At 35.5% G+C, this 22,736-nt stretch overlaps 1 protein-coding gene across 4 annotated transcripts in view; it reads left to right on the top strand.

Moving 5' to 3' along the window:
- The window catches only part of AP1S2 (adaptor related protein complex 1 subunit sigma 2), a 30,466-nt gene that overhangs the window by 5,658 nt on the left and 2,072 nt on the right, over positions 1–22,736 (top strand). The window contains exons 3-5 of one of the 4 annotated variants that reach the window (XR_009214275.1): positions 4,693–4,801; positions 5,184–5,321; positions 17,685–22,422. Coding sequence is in view for 2 of the 4 variants with exons in the window: in XM_032756627.2 (XP_032612518.1) it covers positions 4,693–4,801; positions 5,184–5,321; positions 10,080–10,124 (292 nt within the window). In the remaining 2 variants the exon portion in view is untranslated. Of the gene's footprint in view, positions 1–4,692; positions 4,802–5,183; positions 5,322–10,079; positions 10,311–17,684; positions 22,423–22,736 lie in introns of those variants that run through there. The other 3 variants (XR_009214276.1, XM_032756627.2, XM_032756626.2) reach the window with 3 other exon arrangements.

The following is a 22,736-nucleotide window of genomic DNA, read 5'->3' as shown; positions in this document are numbered from 1 at the left end:
GGGAACTTTGCTGTGAAGGACAGGAGACGAGGTGGTAACCACTCATAGACATAGGAGTGGGGGACAAGGTTTTTAAAAAAGAAGGTGTGAGAAGCTTAAGCTTATTTCTAGATAGGGGAAGGAGTCCCCCGTGTGGAGGAGGAAAATACCAGCAAGGGATTCAATCCCAGGAATGGGCTGTTACGGGAAGAAAGGAAAGCACTGCTTGGTGTTCATGCACATGTCACTCAGCCCGTCCGTCTGTGTTGAGCCACTACTTTTTCTTTTGAAAGCTACAAAGGGTATCTAATCCAACTGTGATACTTATATCAAGCACCTTTAAATAAAAGGTGGACTTAAAAAATAACAGCTTTATTGAGATATCAGTCATATGCAAAAGGTGGAATTTATCAGCTCTTTATACGTTCCCCCTTCCATTTCATACTGAAAACCTCATCTACCCTACCACTTGCGGACGTATTTTTTGTTGGTATAAACGGGTGATTTGTTTTCCCTACTGCTGGAAACGAAGAGCATTTTAAGCAAGAGAATTACTGCTTAGCTCCTGAGAAATTCCGGACTAGGACTTCTGCTGTTCATATCAGCAAGTGATTTTTGTTGTTTTTGTTAAATTATCTCATCTACGTTCTTCATCCTGAGTATTTGGCATACAAATTCCCCCTTTTGAGGGGGGAATGATGGATAAGAATAATTAATATTAGCTGAAAAGACAGACTGAAAATCTGGGGACTTAAGTTCTGTTCCCTTTGTAACGTTAGCTAGTTTTATGACTTTAAACAAGTCACTTTGTTTCCTTATCTCTAAAATAAATGCTCTTGAAGATCCCTTCAAGACAGAATACTGTGCTTTTTTGATTCCTGTTTTGTGTAGCATTTTGTGGAAGAGTCACTGGATTAAGGTCTTTTAAAATTAATTTAAAAACATATATATCTCCAAATTACTAGCTTGATAATTTGTTAAAGAATACTTATTGATTTTCTTTACTAACAAAAGAATTTTTAATGACATACCAGTGGGTATTGAGAACACTTTAGCTACATTCACCCACAGTCAGCTGATATTTAGCTGATATTTAGCTGACTGCAGAGAAGTCATGTGTTTTGAATATAAGAATAGGCACTTTCAGATGTTCTCTGAGTGCCAGTAATTAGAGTAAGCCTTAATCCACTGTGCTAAAAATAACCAAACATACCTTTCTTCTTACTAGTCTATTATTAATTTTACTTCAGATTTAGACTTACAAATAGGCACCAAGAGAACAAAATGAGCTCATTATTGAATTTTTTTTAAAAACCATTTGGTCCTAAATATAGGAAGTACACTTCAGGTTCTCTTGGTAATCTTTTACTAAATCAGTATGGCATTTTTTATTTCTCTCCTCTTCAAAGCTCTTAAAATATTGTTTTGAGCACATTTTAATTTTTGCCAGGTATGAGATTACTTTAATGCAACTGCTGGCTATAGTTTTTAATGTAAAACTTGGGCTCTAGAGTCAAATTGCTGTTCCTAGGCAGGTTACTCGAACCTGGGTCTCTTATCAATGCAAATAATAATGGTATCTCATGGATACGGTTGTTGTGAGGATTGGAATGGTAAAATATGCAAAAGCCTTAGCCAACATTTAGTGTCTCATTTAGGGCGAGGATTCAGTGAATGGTACTTAATTGTTATGTTTCTGTTTTTTTCCTTCCCTAAGTTTCTGGAAGGAGGTACATTATTATCCTGATAGCTATCTGTTCACCTACACCAAAGAATTCACTAATTTGATTATTCTTTTTCCATTCTGAGTGAAAGTAAACATTACTGGCTGGGGCTTAGACACATCATTTCTGATGATTTTTTTTTTTTTTTTTTTTTTTTTTTTTGAGACGGAGTCTCGCTCTGTCGCCCAGGCTGGAGTGCAGTGGCGCAATCTCGGCTCACCGCAAGCTCTGTCTCCTGGGTTCACGCCATTCTCCTGCCTCAGCCTCTCTGAGTAGCTGGGACTACAGGCGCCCGCCACCACGCCCGGCTAATTTTTTTGTATTTTTAGTAGAGACGGGGTTTCACCGTGGTCTCGATCTCCTGACCTCGTGATCCACCCGCCTCGGCCTCCCAAAGTGCTGGGATTACAAGCGTGAGCCACTGCGCCCGGCCTCTGATGATTTTTAAATTAATGCTTCCAAGTGATTCATGCAGTTTAGGACCTTTGACTAGTGTTTAAGTGCTTTTTATTTGTAAGGAAAGAGGCAGTACTGTGGATAAGGAGCGAGGATGGTACGAGCATTAGATTGTTTAATAGTAGTAGCATGAGGAAATCTTTTTTTTTTTCAATTTTAAATTAACTTTTTATTGACAAATAATGCAGAAAAAATACATAGAAATTATAGTGTAGAGCTTGATGAACTGTCATAAACTAACCACACCTATGCAACCTCCATTTAGATTAATAATAAACATTACCAACATCATAGAAGACCCTTGTGCAAGTGCCATTCACTATCCTTTCTCTCCCATGCAAGAGTAACTATCTTCTGGCTTTGGGTGCTATAGGTTTTTATTGCCTGTTTCAGAATTTAAATTAATAGAAACATAAAGATTATATTAGTCTGCTTTAACCTCTTTCTCTCAACATTTTCTTTTTTTTTTACCAACAAAGTTTTTTTTTTTATTATTATTATTATACTTTAAGTTTTAGGGTACATGTGCACAATGTGCAGGTTTGTTACATATGTATCCATGTGCCATGTTGGTGTGCTGCACCATTAACTCATCATTTAGCATTAGGAAATCTTAAATAAAAGGAATTTTACTTGAAACTGTTAGTAAACTTTGTATAATAAATTATTTAGCATCCTGTTCCTATCAGCTAGTCATATCTGGTTTTTAATCTACCATTTTTATGTCAGTCCCTTTAATCTTTAGTTTTCTTAAATCAGGGAATCTTATGTATCATTTATCAGTTTCCTCAAATTCAAAGTTCTATTTAATGAGCATGGGTTAGGGAGGATGGAGAGTTGGAATACTCCATTCTCTTTTTAAATAGATAAACAAAACAGAGTAGTGATGGGAAAGAGAGGGAGCACTTTGTTAAAGTTGGCATTGATGCCCTGTTTTGTTTTCCATGACTTATTCCCTTCACAATGATGATAAATGAACACATGTGAATACCTCCTCTCAATAAGACTGCAGTAGCCCCACCATTTTAAATAACTTACTGAGTGTTGAAGTCGGGTAGAATAGACATGCACAAAGTCATGATATATATGCCAAGTGAGTTTGTATGATACAGTGGAAAAAGGCCTGGAGTTAAGGTCAAAAGATCAGGTTTCTTATCCCAGTACTAACACTTGTAGGCACTGTACTCTTAAGCCTCATTTTTTTTTTTTTTTGTCTTTTTTTAATCTGTAATCAAGGATGAAAGATAGTACTTGCTGTTGAAAACATCAAATAAGATGAAATGGTTTTAATAATGAAATTAATGCTGTTGTGTGAATACTAGTTATTTTCAGACTAAGGAGCAAGAATTCACTGAGTCTCAAAACGGGTTGTTCGTGTTATTCTGTATACAGTATTATTTTACATTAATGCTACAAGCAGTAACTGCCCATTGTGTTTTCTAAAAATCATTTAAGTGATCTTCAGTGAAAATTATAATCTCCACTGAGATGTTCTGTGTTTAGCCTATCTTAGGTTTTTATTTTCTTTCTTTTCAAAAGCCTTAAGTACATGCAAACCATTTTAAAATGCCCTTTTAATCCTCCTCAAAGAGCTTGCTATGCCTCAAGGTTGAAGTTTTGCTTCCTTGGGTCAAGCATAACCTGATTCCATATGCTAGAATCGTAATTTGAAGGAGAATGTAAGTTTCCCAACCTTATTCCCTCTTCTAGGGTAAATAAACTACACTTCAGTTCAACAGTGTAGAACTTGGTAAATTTGAGGACAGGTCTCTGTTTCCCTTAAGTGATAGGAACTTTCTGTTCTCTTTCTCTAACTTCTGTAATAACGTAGAGCTGTTGTTGTTTTCGTGTGGTTTATTCCACAATCCTAGAAACCTTTTTAAAAACAATTCTATGCTGTTAGAAGTCAAGAGCATAGTTACCCTTGGGGGTGGGAGGTTGTGACTGGGAGAGGGTAGCAGAGGAGTTTCAGGGTTCAGTAGTGTTCAGCTTATTGATCTGGGTGCTGGTATATAGTTGAGTTCACCCTGAAAATTTATTGAGCTTGTAGGACTTAAGGTCTTCTCTGTGTGTATATTATACATATTCCAATAAAATATCCCAAAATATTGACCTCACCTTGACATTATCTTCAACAAGTCCTCCTTCAGTTGGAAGGTTTGTTTTCTTCTCTGTACTTATAGTTTGAATTAATCTGCTATATATTTTGTTTTTATTAAGTAAACTTAGGAAAAACCTGGGTCTGCTATGTTTTAAAATGTTTATAGAAAAGAACCTGAAAGGAAGAAGGGCAAAATCACTTATTCTTTCTAAGTGGTATGATTATTTTGTTTTTTTCTTTTTGCTTGCCTATGCTTTTCAAAATTTCTCTTATGCATTTATTACTTTTGTAGTCTACGAGAAAAATCTGTACTGTTGTGAAAGAAGAAATAAACTGTATAAACTTGGGGCCTTTCATAATAGGATATGAAAATATATTTAGAAAACATGATTATAGGGTAACAGTTTTTTTCACATTTGTACTTTGTTACAGATATGCTAGTCTGTATTTTTGCTGTGCTATTGAGGATCAGGACAATGAACTAATTACCCTGGAAATAATTCATCGTTATGTGGAATTACTTGACAAGTATTTCGGCAGTGTGAGTAGTATTTTATTTTAGGAAATTGAATGCCATAGTATTTTTTGGAACCTTTTCTCTAACAAGTTTATTATTTGGTTGTCTTGGGGATTCTAACCGCGGGAGAGGGTGGGAATGACTATTTATTAGTAGAAATTATTAAGTTGTCCATATTGGGAACATGCAGAGCCCAGTCTTATTTAGCTTGTAGGAATATGTTTTCAAGTACTTGAGATTTGGAAATTAAGCTTACTTAAACCAGTGATACTTAGTCATTTTTAGAAAGAGTTAAGATTGATTCACTCTAGTTCGATTTTATTCACTACCTGATAGTGAATAAGCATCTTCTGCTTCTGCAAGTTTTAACAATTTTTTCTTTTCTTTTTGTTTTTTTCCTTTTCAGGTCTGTGAACTAGATATCATCTTTAATTTTGAGAAGGCTTATTTTATTTTGGATGAGTTTCTTTTGGGAGGGGAAGTTCAGGAAACATCTAAGAAAAATGTCCTTAAAGCAATTGAGCAGGCCGATCTACTGCAGGAGGTAAGCTACTTGTTCTCTTCACTAGGTACTAGAATGTTTTGCTCTTGCTGGGGAAGTCTCATTCATCATTCTTACAGTTTCAGAAAGTACCCTGAAGCATGCTTGGCATGTAGTGTCCATCCATGTGCAGTTTATTGACTGGAATATGTGTCAGTCACGTCAACTCAGTTATCTGTGGATGGATGGTTCAGTTTGGAGATGGTCTGTCGGTCAGGCCTCTTCCCAATGGCCCTTTTTGGACCCTAAAACACTGGAGTCTAAACCTTTAGAGGACAGACTACTTGAAGAAGGGAAAAGATTGGCTGAAAGTAGCAGTAGGTTGAGAACTCTCCATCTATTGCTTCAAATTGTTTAAGATAACCCCCTTTTTCATTAGTGTAGATAATCAGGAGTTGACAGTGAGATTATGACATTTTAATTCCAAATTGGCTCATATTTTTACCTCGTGTCCATTAAATGCAAAAGTAGCCAAGCAAATGATAGTGTTTTCTAATTATACTTTTTGTAGAAACTTCTAGTTTTTTTGTGTTAGCAAAACTAAACAGTATTTGCATTTCTCTTTGCTCTTCTTAAATAACAAACCATGTTCTGTGAAACTGCATTCTTGTCTTACCTCCATATCCCCAGATGTGTTAACTCCCTTTTCTTTCTAATTACCATAGTGATCTTGGGTTAATCGTGCAGTTGATGCTGAAGTACCTTCTATTTCTGAAGCTTAACATTTCATAGATAAGACTACCTTTTTCCAAAAACTTAATGATACCTTAATTCAGATACCAAATTAAATTATGCTTTAGAGCTAATTGTGATTTTTATCATATGGAAAGCTTACAGCATGAGAAGTGATTAGCAAATATTGAAAAATGAAATGTGTTTTCACTAAAGTAGTTGTTAAGTGTGTGTTTGCATGTATGTAAAAGTCTTGACATTTTTGGCTCACTGGTTCATTTTCCAGAAGCATTGAAAATATGATTTTGTATTTCCAGTTTATTTTAGTCCCTTCTTTGTTACATACTTGTTTATTAGTTTGTTCTTGTCTTTTTTTAGTCACCAAAGGAGACTTTAAGTCCCATTTTTTAGCCTTGGAGGCATTCAGTTTTAAGGGGGTGAAATAAGGGGAGAAGAGTAACTTACTTTCTCCATTTTAACTTCTTAACTCTTGGACTCTGTGAGGAAGGGAAAGCTATTTGAGAATCTCACTGCATCAGTTACTGACTGGGACAGTTGTGGGGATTGCTTGAAGTTGAGATGACATCATCTGGATAGACATCTACTAAATGTGAGACAATGCATTGTACACTTAATGATCTTGTAGTTATCAGAAGAGTGGTTAAGGTGCCTGCAAAAGTGAAATATTAGATTCGCAGCCCTGATGCCATCCACTCTTCAGTAGTGAAATGAACACAGACCTTTTGCCTTGTGTGTACAGTTTGCCACAGTGGTTTACCAATTGATTGGAAATGTTATTCTGGAGGTTTGTTTTTAATATCAGGTGCACTGACTATAAACATATACTCTACTGTTGTAAAATTGGTTTTTAAAGTTAGTATCTCCTTATTTTGCTGTTCACTAATCAGACTTTTTTAAAAAATTAGGTCAAAACCAGGATTAGAAATTGGGAATTTTTCATATATGTCTTCCCTTGATCACTTTCATATTTTGTCACAGATCTGTATTCTGCTCTGTCAGAACCTGGCATTTCTTCCAAGTTTTTCCATCATTTTCTGATTAATTACATTGGCTTTAAAATGTAAAGTTATTGAAGTTCAACTTTTAATTTTAATATTTTTCCTGGAGAGTAATTTTTTGTTTGAGATGGAGTTTCGCTCTTGTTGCCCAGGCTGGAGTGCAATGGCACGATCTTGGCTCACTGCAACCTCTGCCTCCCGGGCTCAAGCGATTCTCCTGCCTCAGCCTCCCGAGTAGCTGGGATTACAGGCTTGCACCACCATGCCTGGCTAATTTTGTACTTTTAGTAGAGACAGGGTTTCACCATGTTGGTCAGGCTGGTCTCGAACTCCTGACCTCAAATGATCGGTCCCCCTTGGCTTCCCAAAGTGCTGAGATTAAAGGCGTGAGGCACTGCGTCCGGCTGTGCCTGGATTTTTAAATGCTACTGGGAAATTGCTATAGGCCTTAGAATATGACAGCAATGTTAAGTTTACCTTAGAGCATATATTTAGTATTTAATGTACTAGGGGATAAAAACATTATTGCAGATCCATATTTATTTGTGTGTGTATATGTACATATGTATATATATTCTCCTATGGGAGTATTTTAATAGTTAATATTGTCCTTCTGTTTGAAGTACTATTTTTATGTCTTTTTTTTTTTTTGAGATGGAGTTTCGCTTATCACCCAGGCTGGAGTGCAGTGGTGCAATTTCGGCTCACTGCAACCTCCGCCTCCTGGGTTCAAGCAATCCTCCTGCCTCAGCCTCCCAAGTAGTTTGGACTACAGGTGCACACCACCATGCCCAGCTAATTTTTGTATTTTTAGTAGAGACAGGGTTTCACCATGTTGGCCAGGCTGGTCTCAAACTCCTGACAGGTGATCCACCCACCTCGGCCTCCCAAAGTGCTGGGATTACAGGCGTGAGCCACCGCGTCCAGCCTATTTTTATGTCTTTAATTGGGGAAAGTAAGTGCAGACAGAAAAGCATAGGATGAGTATGGTTGGTCCCATGTAAAATATTCTTTACCCCCTTGTAACCTTTGTTTAAAATAAAGAAATGAGTACTGTTAATTACAGTTCCTTGTCTTTAGAAGAAAGCTGTGGTCCTGTTTCTCTTCTGTGACTACTTTTACATTGCTTTGTACACAAACGAAACTGAGTACCACATTGAGACATTGTCTATTTAGCAGTCTCAACCATTTTTCTTAGCCATGTAGGTCTTGGAGAAGCAGTAGGTGGTGGTCCATTCTGAATTTGGAGTGAGAATACATTGTAGGTTAAGGCCATTATGAAGCCAAGCTCAAGTCTGTGTGGAGCAGTAAGGCTTCAGGTTATTCTGTTCTCTTCATCAACATACTCTAAGAAGAAATGCAGGACTGGCAAGATGCATGTTTCCTAAAAATAGATTCATTTATGTTTTTGATGCATGATACAAGTTTACATCTGTGGGAGAGTATTTGAATATTTTATTCATAAAATAGTGAGTGGAATAAGAGAAAAAGCACTCCACAAACTGCTGGAAAACTTTGTTTTGGATACCATGACAACAAAAATAATTATGATGGTAACTAATGCTTGAGTGCTTGTATATGAGGCCCTGGGCTCAGCAGTTTGCTTTAAGCATCCTGTGCTAATCCTCAAGACACCCTGTGAAAGGTTAGAGGTAGTCTAATGAGAAAGTGGAAGCTCAGTGAGGTTCCATGACTGGTCTGAGGCCACCTGGTTAGCAACTGGCAAAACCGGGATTCTAAACCCAGATCTACTAGGCTTCACAGCTGTGTAAAATCTTAACCACTATGCACTTCCCCTAACCCCAGTTATGTATTGTCCTGGTATATATATTTTAAACGTTCTGTTTTAGATATGAACTTCGTTTCTCAGTCATATAATGAGAAATTCATAATTCTCCCAAAGGTTTTTCTATGTGGAAAAGAGTAGATTTCCTAAGACATTGCCATCTTTGACTTCTTAGACTGCAAATTTTTATTGTCCAGATTATCAGCAGTTGGAATTTTTTATTGGATATGTAGATATAAATAATATTTTTCAACCTATTTCTTGTTGGATTGATCAAAATGCCTGGATTTATAATAACTTTTTTGGTCTTATAGTTTGGAGTATAGCATTCAGTTAATTTCATGAAATGATTTTGCTTCCAAAATTGTAAATATAACTGCAGATCTAAATTCAGACTTACATTTGTAGTAGAAGTCGTAATTGGTCAATTTTAATCTAATTTTTCATGTATCATTATTTTTCTATTTAGTGTCAGGTCTTTTACTTGAATTGATTATTTCTAAGCACCAAAGATGATTTTGAACTTACCATGTACTTCTATCTGTTGACTTAAAGGTGTACGCAAATCTCAATGATTTTGATTTTTTAAAATTTGTGAAGTATACATTTCTATCCTTAAGAATGCTTATTTTCTTCAGAAAAATTAAAAAAAAATTTCTCTTACCCAATTTGTATAAACACGTAGTTTAAGGTAGTCCTTCATTTTATAGCCAAATAGGGAAGAGGGTCAGTGGATACAGATTTTCTGTTAGCATATTACAGTTAGTAATAAAAATGTAACATTAAATGTATATTCAAATAATAGTTGCTAAAATATTAGCAGACATTGTGATTAGATAATAAAGATATCTTTTTTATTTTACTTCATTACTTGGTAAATAAGGGATTAGTTTTGACATTTCTAGACCAAACTTCATATTTATTCCTTTTGGTGTTTGGTTGTATGAATACATAATTAGATTTGGGGGTAAAGCCCAGAAATTGGCCCATTATCCATTTTTTAATGTTTGGCTGTCTTAAGATGCCACTGGTACTAAAGATGATTCTTAAATTATTAAAGTACAACATGCTGAAATTGCTAAATTGATATTCTTTGCAATACTTGGAATACTTTTCCCTACCACCTATTTTAAGCTAGATTTTCGGAGGGATATGGTGGGGAGTGGTGATATAGTTGGATTTATTTAAACACACACATATATAATGACAAAGGAAATAATAGTATGGCTTTTTTTCTGTAAAGTCAAGCACTTACCAGTTTTTCTCTGCTCCTTAATTTTATAGAGCCAGAATGAAGAATGGGGAGGTTTGTCTGAGGATATCTTATGATAAAGAGCAGTCTAAGGCTTTATAGTCTCTTTGATCCCCAACTTGTTTATTGGTAACTACTAAATTTACCATTTTTGTGGCATGGATAAAATGGAGTGCTATGCAAATACTGTTGCACGTGAGATGATTTCTAAGTCCTTGCTTGATCCGTGAAGATCAAATAGTTAAATACTGGGCATTTGGGCTTTAACCCTTAGCGGTTGATGCATGATGGTGTTGATTAGTGCTTTGAGATGTGTCAACCTTTCTTTTTTATACTAACAGCATCATTTTGAAATTTGTGGTGTTTTTTCTTTTGAGCTTTGTTTGCTGTTGGTATTTTTTCTCACTAAAGTAATCTGTGAAATGCAAAATAAGTGAGGTACCAAAAGCAAGCATTATACTCATGAATTTGCTTTTACTTCGAGATGATCCACTTTATGAATAGATTTACTGGATTTGCAGTTGTTTATCTGCCTCATCTAGAAAGTGGTACTCTACGGAGGATTAGTGCTGCTAAAATTGATTTGTTTTAGTGCTGGGGGCTGCATGATATATCTTAGTACTATGCTATATTTTTGTGAAAGTAATAATCTGTGGGACTGCATACAAATGGAAAGGTAAGAATCTTAGGAGAAAAGTGATTTCTTTTAAAAAATGAAGCTTTTGTAACTTAAAATTATTTTAATAAGTACTTTTTGAAGTATTGAATAACATATCTTTTAATATGAAGTTTTGGACTTTTTAAAGGTCAGCTCTTGATATAATTAAGAATATTTGGGCTGAGCATGGTGGCCCAATCCCAGCACTTTGGGAGGCCGGGGCAGGTGGATCGCTTGAGCCCAGAAGTTCAAGACCAGCCTGGGCAATGTGGTGAAACCCCGTCCTTACAAAAAGTGAAAAAAAAAAAAGACTAGCTGGGCATGGTGGTGTGTGTCTGTAGTCCAAGCTAATCAGGAGGCTGAGGTGAGAGGATTGATTGAGCCCTGGAGGTCCAGGCTGTAGTGAGCCATGATCATGCCACTATATACCAGCCTGGGTGGCAACAGAACGAAACTTTGCCGAAAGGAAGGAAGGAAGGAGGGAGGGAGGGAAAACAGGAAAAAGAAAGAATATTTGGGCATGCTAGTCAAACTTGAGAATATCTTAAATTGTTTTAAAAAGATGCTTCCAAATATATACAATAATGTCATTTAACAGCAAAAAGCATTTTGATATAAATCCTCTTAGAATTTGCTTAAATAAGACAAACTTGTGTAACTCCTTTGTAATTACTACTGTTCATGTTAAAACCTTCAAGCCTCTTTCTTTTAAATTGGGTTTAAAGTTAACAAGACTATAGTCTTTTATTGCCAGTGTACTTTAGTTTTTTTATAGGTAAACTTAATCAGGGTTTATTATAACAAATTCTGGACAAATGAAGTTTGATTACATTAATGCTTGAAATGGAAATGCTTGAAAGGAAGGGCAGAAAGCAGGACAAATGTTGCCTTTCATTTTACATTTAATAAGAAACAATTTGGCCAGGCATGGTGGCTCACGCCTGTAATCCCAGCACTTTGGAAGGCTGACGCAAGCGGATCACTTGAGGCCAGGAGTTCGAGACCAACCTGGCCAACATGGCAAAACCCCATCTCTACAAAAAATACAAAAATTAGCTGGGCGTGGTGGTGCACGCCTGTAGTCCCAGATACCTGGGAGGCTGAGGCACAAGAATGGCTTGAACCCAGGAAGTGGAGGCTGCAGTGAGCCGAAATCGGGCCACTGCACTCCAGCCTGGGCGACAGAGTGAGACTCTCTCAAAAATAAATAAATACATAAAATAATAATTTGGCCAGTGTCCTTACTCACTGGTTCTCAGGTTGTAATCATTTTGCTTTATGTGTTTTTGAGCCTTTTTTCTTTTCATGCTTTTCAAAATTTTGAGGATTTTCCCCTTGCTATTTCTATTCTACTTTTCTTTTCTTAAATGCTGATCCTGACCTAGTAATTTGATTTCATGAGCCCTAGGGTTGGAACCTGCACAGGGACCTGCAAAGAGAGTAGTCTGTGGTGTTGGTGGTGATTTTTTTTTTTTTTAATTAAAAAATACTTTCTGAAAAATTTCACATTTGAGTCCTTTTTTCACCTACTGACATTTTCTTTTGTTTCCTCTGATGCCTTTTTTAAAAAATAAAAATTCCCATTCTGGAAAAATTAGCAAATACAGGCAAACACACTAGAATATAATCTTACCCACCAACTAGAGCCAATTAGATTAACTCAGTGGTTCCCATGGGGTGGGAGTGGTGCAGTTGTGCCCCTCTAGGGGACATTGGGTAATATTTGGACACATTTTTGGTTGTCACAATTGGGGGTACAGTGCTACTGGCATCCAGTAGGTGAAGACCAAGGATGCTGCTCAGAATTCTACAGTGCACAGGACAGCCCCCTTAGAACAAGGAATTATCTGGCCTCAAATGTCAGTTGTGCCTTGGTTTAATTTAACACTATGGAGTAAAGATTCCATTTACATTTATAGACTGCTATATCTTTTCAATATTATATGTAGACCACAGTATAAATAACTGGCTAAAAATTAATCAAAAATGCAAAAAATCGAGAAAGGATAAATGTGCTTAAGAACACACAAATAGCTATAAAAATCATTCCTAGGCCAGGCGCGGTGGCTCACGCCTGTAATCCCAGCACTTTGGGAGGCCGAGGTGGGTGGATCACGAGGTCAGGAGATCGAGACCAACCTGGCCAACATGGTGAAACCCTGTCTCTACTAAAAATACAAAAATTAGCTGGGCATGGTGGTGCGTGCCTGTAATCCCAGCTACTTGGGAGGCTGAGGCAGGCGAATCACTTGAACCAGGGAGTCGGAGGTTGCTGTGAGGCGAGATAACGCCACTGCACTCCAGCCTGGCGACAGAGTGAGACTCCATCTCAAAAAAAAAAAAAAAAAAAAGTCATCCCCATGATTCACCAAAATTACCTCTATGTAATGACCAGTTACTGGGGAGATAATCTATGGTTGACTTTAGAATCCATCCTACAGCAAGGCTTGTAGGATGTCACTATATAATTTAATTTCCTCAACAACAGCCAAATCTGTTAACTTCTATTAAGGTAATTGAGTTTTTATGTGGAAACTGAATTAAGTATACCCTGCAGACAGAACACCTTTGAATTTTCTGCCAATCTCCCCAGCCACTTTAGGGATTTGTTAATTTCTTAAAGGAGGAATAGTTCAAATGACCAGAATTTACATATATAGACTTTTGTTGCATATATAGACTTTTTGTTGTTGTTGTTCTCTGGCATCCTGTTAGCCTTAAAGGTTTTACTTAGTAAAGATATTTAGTAGCATTTGAGTATTTGAAATTCTGTGATTCCAAGAAATCTTTTACCTTTGAAAAACCCTGATTAAATTTAGGGTATTCCAAGGCAAATACAATACAGCATGTCCTAAAACATGCTTAAAATATTTCTTTGCAGTCTAAAATTATATTTGCTAGCTGGGCACAGTGGCACACTTCTATAATCCCAGCTACTTGGAAGGCTGCAGTGGAAGGATCCCTTGAGCTCAGAAGTTTGAGACCAGCCTGGGCAACACAGTGAGACCCCTCACTCTTAAACAGATTATATTTGCTAAGTTAATTATTCTGCTTTTTTTTTGTTTGTATATTTGTTTTGAGACAGGGTCTCACTCTGTCACCCAGGCTGGAATGCAGTGGCACCACCATGGCTCACTTGCAGCCTTGAACTCCTGGGCTCAAGTGATCCTCCCACCTCAGCCTCCCGAGTAGCTGGGATTACAGGTGCACACCACCATGCTCAGCTAATTTTTAAAAAATTTTCGGTAGAAATGGGGTCTCGCCATGTTGCCAGGGCTGGTCTTGAACTCCAGGGCTCATGCAATCCTCCCACCTTGGCCTCCCAAAGTGCTGGGATTACAGGTGTGAGCCACTGCATCTGGCCTCTGCTTTTTTATTTTAAAAGCACAACTAACTGCTAGATAAAGTGATTTGTCTTTAGTATTTGATAACTAATGGGTTTTAGAGCATTGTTTATAAGATGTAGTAAATTATCTTCATCATTATTTTTAAGACAAATTTATAAGACAAGTGTTATAGAAATAGATCAACAGCACAATAGAAAAAGATGGCAGAAAACATGAATACGTAATTCACAGATGAAAGCAAAACAAATGGTCCTTTTATTAAGGGAATGCAAATTTAAAAATCAACTAGACCCTTTTTGTTTGTTTGTTTCTTCTTGGATTGGCAAAGATGAGCACTTAAAAGTTGTATTTTGTTTTGGAGGATTAGTTTGGTTATGTCTACTAATGACTAAATGTGTACATACATTTTGACCCATTAGTTACACTTCAAAGAATTTTATCCAACAAAAATGTACTGAGACACATTGCTTAGTATAATAAGCCATTGAAGCTTACCTAAATATTCATCAGTGAGAAATAGGTTAAGAAAATTATAGTACAACCATACATGAAACTGATGTAGCTGTAAAAGAAATGAGATCGATTTTTTTTTTGTAATGATATGGAAGGATACTCAAAGTATATCAAGTGAGAAAAGATCTAGGAACAGGATATTATTATTATTATTATTTTATTTTTTGTAGGGACAGGGTCTCACCATGTTGCCCAGGCTTAGGAGCAGGATATTAGCTAACTTGTGTTACTTCTGAAAATCTTTGAAGTTCCCCCTGCTCTTTTTTCCAGAAGTGTAAAAACAAGCATGTATTTAGTATTATACACTTTTAAAAAATGGAAAAATGCTGCTGTGTGAATGAAAGAGTATACATCGTGTTGCTCCAGATGGTAAAACTAGAGTAGAATTTACTAAAATAAAGTTTCAGCACGTAAAGTAAAGCACTTCTCTGCTCTTGGCCATTTTAGACACTAACCATCTGGAGCAACCATGTAACTCTTGCCACTCATAGCTAACTTAATGTAAAAAAAAAAAAAAAAAAAAATCGCTTGACTTTCTTAGCACTTCACAAATGCTTGTAAGACTGACACCAGGAGCCCTGTCATCTAAAAGGCACCTTATAGAGTGCTTTCAATTCTTCTGTTTTTTCATTCATTGCTCAAAATAGATCGTATTGAGATAAGATAGTCTCTGGCCTTCTTGGTCTGTGGCACAAGGAAGAGGGTTCCAGAGTTGAGAGTAAGGACTTTGCATCCTTTGCCATAGAATTCGATTAGGGGCAATAAAAAGGACCATTGTGTTCTAGAATGTGAAGGACTAAGCATACCACTTTATAGTGCAAGGAATAAGTGAAGAAGTCCTTTTATAAGAAAAACTGCAGTAGAGCAATAACTTGAAATTACACTTATTTATATTTACTTTTCATTAAATGTAAATTATTTTTCTTTTACCACATTGTACTACTAGAAAGAGAATCAGGGGTTTAGGCATTCAGTCATAGATATTCAATACCATTGGTTTACTTAAGCACTTCTCATGTCAACAAGACTTAAGCCTGCAGATAATTCCTAGTTTATCAGTGTTCGTTATAGCTTCCCGCTTGGTTTTACTTGTGAGTCATAAGCCTAGTATGGTGAATATCTAGGAAATTTCACGGTAACAGGGCTTGTCTTAGGTTTTGAGAACAGGTGTAACTTGACTTCTCTCTGCTGTTTGTCATCCTACACTTCCCACTACATCTGGTCCTTTTTGTAGGGTGTTGAGAACAACATTTTTCTTCATGCAGGGGAAAGTGGCAGTGCATGTTTTCTAAGAAGGACAAATAGGAATAGAATAAAAGAAAAAGTATATTGGGGCTGGGCATAGTGGTTCATGCCTGTAATCCCAGCACTTTGGGAGGCTGAGGCGGGTGGATCATGAGGTCAGGAGTTTGAGACCAGCCTGGCCAAGATGGTGAAACCCCATCTCTACTAAAAAAAAAAAAAAAAAAATACAAAAATTAGCCGGGCACAGTGGCAGGTGCCTGTAATCCCAGCTACTCAGGAAGCTGAGGCAGGAGAATCGCTTGAACCCAGGAGGTGGAGGTTGCAGTGAGCTGAGATCATGCCACTGCCCTCTAGCCTGGGCGACCGAGCAAGACTCTGTCTCAGAAAAAAAAAAAAAGAAAAAAAAAAGAAAAAAAAAAAAGAAAAAAAAATATATATATATATTGGAAGGGAGAATGGGAATGGAATCAAAAACATTGGTCTTGCATGAGAAGAGTCTTTTTCATTGGTTATGTGGTGATAATGGGGTAAAGCTGTAGACTTTTTTCTTCTTTAATTCATGAGTAAGATGAGCAAAATTGAGGAAGTGTCATTTTCTTGGCCTTGAGAAATGACATCATCTAAAGGAGAATCGTTGGGACTGGGGAGAAGGGGAGGGGTGTATAGCTTGAGGACAGTGTTAGGAGTTGGCAGTAGACTTGGTGGGGAGCAAATTAGTGAGGAGCAAAAAAGATTTCCTGGGATTGAAAGCCCGTTTCAGATTGAAATAATACATTGTCATCCTTATTCAAAGAATAGGTCTCCAGAGAACCTGTACTAAGGACAATACGTGGTTTATAGTTGTACAATACAACTGGATTAAAAAATTTTTTCTCACTGTTTTCATTCTGGCCTTTATTCCCACTTAATTGAAATCACTGGGGTTTTAGTGTTTTAAGAAACGGATAGTTTGCTGAGTATTATATGTGATTATTTCCTACAGGTGCCCAGGGGAAGAACAAGATAGTAGGCCTAGGCCTGCACAGGGTCCCTTGTGTGCTATGACAGACTTTACTCTCACCCTCCCTAATTCCTAATTGATATAATTTTTATGTGACTCACAAGAGGTACTGGTGGTAAGAGGTATAAACTGGAGTTTATAATTGAATCTACTTTCTTTGTATCTGAAAGAAAAATATTTTGGTTAATTATGGGCATATCATTTAGCTAAAAAATTACCTTAAATGTTAAGTGGTCCTTAAGGCATTTATAACAGAACTTTTTCAGACCCTAGCAGTCTAAACTGGGAAATTATTTAAAACGTTATTAAAGCAACTTAAAATGGTAAAAATAATACATTTATTTTTGTGCGTTTTAGAGTTTCTTTTCTTCTTGAAGGATGTTTTTCCAGTGAAGAGGGGTTTCTCCCTATGAAGAGTATTCTCACAATTAATAGATGGTGATTTCTTACTTAAGTACAGTAATATGGATCATTGGCTATAAAGAATAGTTCGGCTTATCATCAACCCTTTTCTTTCCTAAAAGTAGTAAAAGGTGTGTCAGGGTATAAGTGCTGGAAATGCCTGGGTAGTCACATTGAGAATTGTTCCTGTAGAATTGTTGGTGTAGTTCATAGTAAGTCTCCTGGGGAGGAATGGTTGCATACTCGGCCCTATTTGGGAAATCACCTCTTCTGTTTTAATGAGCATAAGCTCTCGATGATTAGTTTTTACCTGGTATGATAGAAAATGAAGAGAGAAAAGAAAAAGATGATAAACTGTAATATAAAGGCTCAAAGAACTGGCATTATTTAAGTAAAAGGTTATTTGACAGATTGGTATTATTTAGGCAAAAAGTTATTTGACAGACTTAAACTTTTCTTGTTCTCTCTCCAGAAAACAGAGACTATGTATCACAGCAAGAGTTTCATTGGGTTTAAGAAAGCGTACTAGAATACGTGCTGGAGTACTGACATGCATCAAAATGTAGTAGGATATATAAATTCAGTTTGTAATGACAATTTTGTCAAGTTTGTTTTTATATTTTAGCATTACCTGAAGTCTAATTACATTAAATCCCAAGGGATAGTCCCAATTACTTCATTAAACTGATATTTTCATAGGGAATTTTGCTTGGATAATGATCCATTATTGGGGCTTATAATTTTTTTACACAGAATATGGAAATAGCTTCAGACGTTCATTGACAAAAAGCATTCATTAAATACTGTGAATCACTAATGCCATTGACACAGAAGAATTTCCCTATGAAAATGAGAGCTGTGAGAAAATGAAGTAGTTGGGAGTTTAATTTCTTATTAATATGATTTTAAGTTGCTGCTTCATTCCACTAGATTCTGAGTTTGGGGAAAAGGGCAGCTATCTCTTTAAAATATTTAGGAATTCTTTGAGGATTAAAATGTAACTGGCTTTTGTCCTCAGATACGTTTGTAATTAATGGTTGTGTAAGTTTAGGGATTTGTTAGATATTTTTCTTGGAACAGTTTACATGATTTTGTAGTTCAACATTTCAAAGTTTCAACTTGAATAAATATTAAAAATGAGGATACTTTAAAGACACTCAAATAAGCAATTTTAAACTTGCTTTCTGGTGGTGATATAATCCCTTTGAGAGTCTGAAGGATGATGGGCCCTCACCCCAGGAAAATTTGTACATCATTTTGTTTCTAATTTCAGGGAACTCTCGGAGCCCCTAGAAGTCCTTCTGTAGACACTCAAATCTGGAGAATTCGTTAAAATCTGTCTTGAGGATTTTTAAAAAAGTAATATCCTCAGTCTCAGTCAAATTCTTTGGATTTTTTGCTTTTGTAGGTGTAAGTAAACAGTTAAAAACCTTCATTGCTACTTAAAATACCAGATGAGTGACTACTTTTCCAGTTTTTATTGGGAAAGATTTTTCTCTAGGTTCTTTAGTTTATGTAATACAAATGAACTAATGAGTTTAAACAGTGGTGGAAGGGGAATATTCTAATTGAATTTTCGGTCAACTCAGTATTGACCAGATGACTTACACTGAAAATCTTTTCATAATATTAGTAGTAAATATAGTGTTTTAGGATTTTGTAAAATTTCTGGAGGATGTCTGTCATCATTTTGAACACTGTATGTAGTAAAGTTAGAAAAAAATGAATCTAAAGTCTCGGGCATTGTTTAGAAGTTAAATATTCAGCCTTAAACCAAAGAATGAAAGCAAACAGAAACTTAAGTTTTAGTTATCTTTACTGTGAACTAAATGTTCTAGAAATCTGATTATGTCAGTCTGTATACTGTGTATAAGAATATATGCATTTCTTTTGTAGCCACGTCATGAATATTTTAATGTCCCTGTGTACTAAATGACTACTCATCGAGTATGCAGAATTTCACAGAGGAAATAGAATGCTGATATACATATGAAAGAAAATATCCTCAGCATGGTGATTTATTATCTTGTATAATAATAGTAGAACATTTCAGAACTAGTACTTTTATGATTGTATTTTTTTCCTGTTCACATTCCAAACTTTTCTGTTTTATTCATTCTATATGTGATCTTGATACAGCTCATTCCTCTCTGCAACTGATTTAATCTCATCTTGACAAAATATGACCTAGAAGTGTTTTGAGTAATATTAAATCTTAAACATATACATATTATTAATGAACCATCTGTGATTTATCTTATAAGAGGAAAATATGACAATCATTAAAATGTTTACCAAAGAAAATATAGCTGAAGTGCTAGGTCAAAATAAGCAGTGCCATAATATGTAGTGTGGTTTGGTCTTCAAATATTGAGATTAAAAAAAGAAACTATTTTGTGTGATTATCTTACTATCTGTATGAGCTAATGTGTTCTAATGTATCACATAAAAGTATATGTGAAAATAATACAAGAAACTAAATTTGTACCATTATATAATATTTAAGGTTAAAACATTCAGTATTAAGAAATTTTGTAGTGCCACATTTATTGAATCACATTTGTGCTATATATCAAACAATCCCTTTAAGAACTCATTAGAGAGCTACATCTGAAGTCTGTTCTGCAGTATCTGTTGCTTAATAATAACTCTTTCAAAGCATTAATGCTGAGTTTATATAGTTCAAAAATTCTAATATTCAGTTTTAATACCTAAATACTTATATTTTACTAGTGATGGCATTCTAATATATTAAGTCCTCATTTAAATACTTAATACTTTGTTAACTGTGGCATTATATTTCTGAATTTTAAAACCTTTAATATTGGTAACTATTGCATATTCTTTTAATAAAACATACAGCATATTTTTTTATAAAAGGAAAACAATTCATTGTTTATATCTAGAGAGCATAAAGCCTAAGTTAAGTAAGTTATTAAACAATAACTTCACAAGATGTTCAAATCGATTTACCACTGAAAGAAGATCTATGAAAATGTGTTTTGACCAAACTTAGTATTAGGCAGGTACACAGATAAGATTTTCCATTCTTAACATTCTCACTGTAATGCACTACATTTGAAGCACCTGGATGTGCTATCAGATGGGAAATTTAGCATTATATATTGGAAGCATTGAGAAACATTGGTCTTTCATTTCTATTTTTCCCCTCCTTTCCTCCTCCTGCCCCACAATATGTTATTCATCTGGTTTTAATGCTACATAAATATGCATTGTCTCATGCCTGTTTGTGTTGGATGCCTTGTGCTAAGCTGTAACAAAATGTTGCTTCTTTTGCTATCTGTATACAGCTGCTTGCTTTAAATTAGTAGATTCTGAAATAGCTTTCCTTGCATGTCTAAAATAAAAGTATTGCATGTACTTCATCTCATGTGAATGACTTTTTCTTTTCCATCCCTCATAAAATTTTATATTTTCATTTTTCTAGGCAAATTTTAAAAATTGTGGTTAAAAACATATAACACAGAATTCACCATCTTATGCAGTTTTAAGTGTACAGTTCAGTTAAGTATATTCACATTGTTGTGCAGCAGATCTGCAGGACTTTTTCGTCTTGCAGAACTGAACCCATCAATCAACAATTCCCCATTTCTCCCTCTCCCCCAGCCCCTGGCAACCACCATTCGACTTTCTGTTTCTATTTTACTACTTTAGATAATAGTTTTTCTGGGTAATTTTGAGCTACAATTTCAGTGTGAACATGTGTAAGTTCCATTTTATATTATCAACACAATTTATTTTAAAACTCTACCTGTGCAAGTCTCACAAGAATAAAATGTGTACATAATTCTTTGAAACTAGGCCTTTTAGAAAGGACAAATATTTTCAATAATGCATATTTGATAAGCAGTATGATTCTCTACAGGAAATGCTATATAAGATTGCAGGCAGAGAGCACATGGGGAAAAGTCTGACCAGCTCCACGGAGTAGCTGTGGGACATTTTTACATGGAGAAGCTGAGAATGTAAACTGTAGGATTCAATGGAGGCATTATTTAATTGATACATTCAAGGCTACATGAATTTTTAAACTAACATTACATGGAAATAATTATTTTAAATTTTTCTTGAATATTTATGAGATTTAGATGTCATTCTCAGTGTATTTAATGCTTAAGGCTAAATATAAATGAAAGAGATTGGCTTACATCACTCTTGGGTGTTACATCATTTCCACTGGACTTTCTTAAAAAACTTTATCATGAAAACTTCAAGACTCACGAGTATAGGAAATAGTATAAAGAACCCTCGTGTACATATCACTGAGCTTCAAGAACCATCAACTTAATACTGTTTCCCCAACCACTCCCCGCATTTTTGCCTCAGTATCTTAGAGCAAGCCCTAGACATCTTGTCAGTTTGTCTTTAATACTTCAGTATGTGTCCGTAACAGATAAAGTACCATGCCCAACAAAATTAACAGGAATTAATAATTAATATCTTATGCCTGGCTCAGTTTTTCCTAATTGTCTGAAAAAATGCCTTTTTATATTTGGTGTGTTAGAATCAGATTCCAACCAAGACTCTCACATTGTATCTGATTGATGTGTGTTTTAAGTCTCTTTTAATCTTTTAACAAGTCTTCTTTTTCCCGCCTTGCCATTTTTTTTTTCAAACCAGGTCATTTATGCTGCAGGATGTCCTACCTTATGGATTTGGCCATCATACTCATATGGCAATGTTTAGCTGTTCTTACATCCCTCATTTCTATTTAGATCTGTAATCTGACTAGATTGAGGTTCAATTTGAGGGGGCGAGAATACTTCATAGGTTAGACTCTTTTTAAAAAAATACCTTTTTTCACTAAAGCTGATTTTTACCCATTTTTATTACTAAGCAGACATACTAAAAGGTCATCATATGAGCTTTATAAGTAGAATTGGTGTATAGTACTTGCATTTAAAAATAAATGCTAAATCATTTTGATTTCAGTTGTGTAACTATATCACCTAACATTTTTGGAGCACTTTTATAAATTAGGCAGAGCCTTAACTCACTTAATCTCAACATATGAAGGTAAGTACTATTATCCATGTTTTCCAAATAAGGAAACAGGCCATAGAGTTTAAGTAATTTACTTAAGATTACACCATGAAGTGCTTTACATGCAATTAATATTCTAAGGATTTATGGTTTAATATAATTTCTCTTCTCCTTGTTTTGTGCTGTACCATGATTAGGATGCAAAAGTAAGTTTATTACTGGATGCCAAAAATTTATATTATTTTCCATCATTAAAATATAGTGTTGCCTTTTAATTACAAAATTCGTTGCTAGTAATACCTGAAAGTTGGCCTCCTTGGTCCTTTATTTTGTGATTTGAAAAATCAGCCACTTTGGAAAATTATTAAATAATTTTTTTCTGGATATGCTTACTTTGTTTTGACCTCCTTTGACATTTAAAAACCAGTACTGATTGCTACATAGAATAAAAATGCCTTTGGCCCATGGCATTCTTTCTGTATGTGGCCTCTAGTGATGCCATTGGTTGCACTGGGGAGGT

This window comes from Hylobates moloch, unplaced genomic scaffold (genome assembly GCF_009828535.3).
Source record: "Hylobates moloch isolate HMO894 unplaced genomic scaffold, HMol_V3 SCAFFOLD_7, whole genome shotgun sequence".
NCBI classification, from domain to species: domain Eukaryota; kingdom Metazoa; phylum Chordata; class Mammalia; order Primates; family Hylobatidae; genus Hylobates; species Hylobates moloch.
Note: the sequence above shows the minus strand (reverse complement) of the source record. Positions and strands in the feature narration are given on the sequence as shown.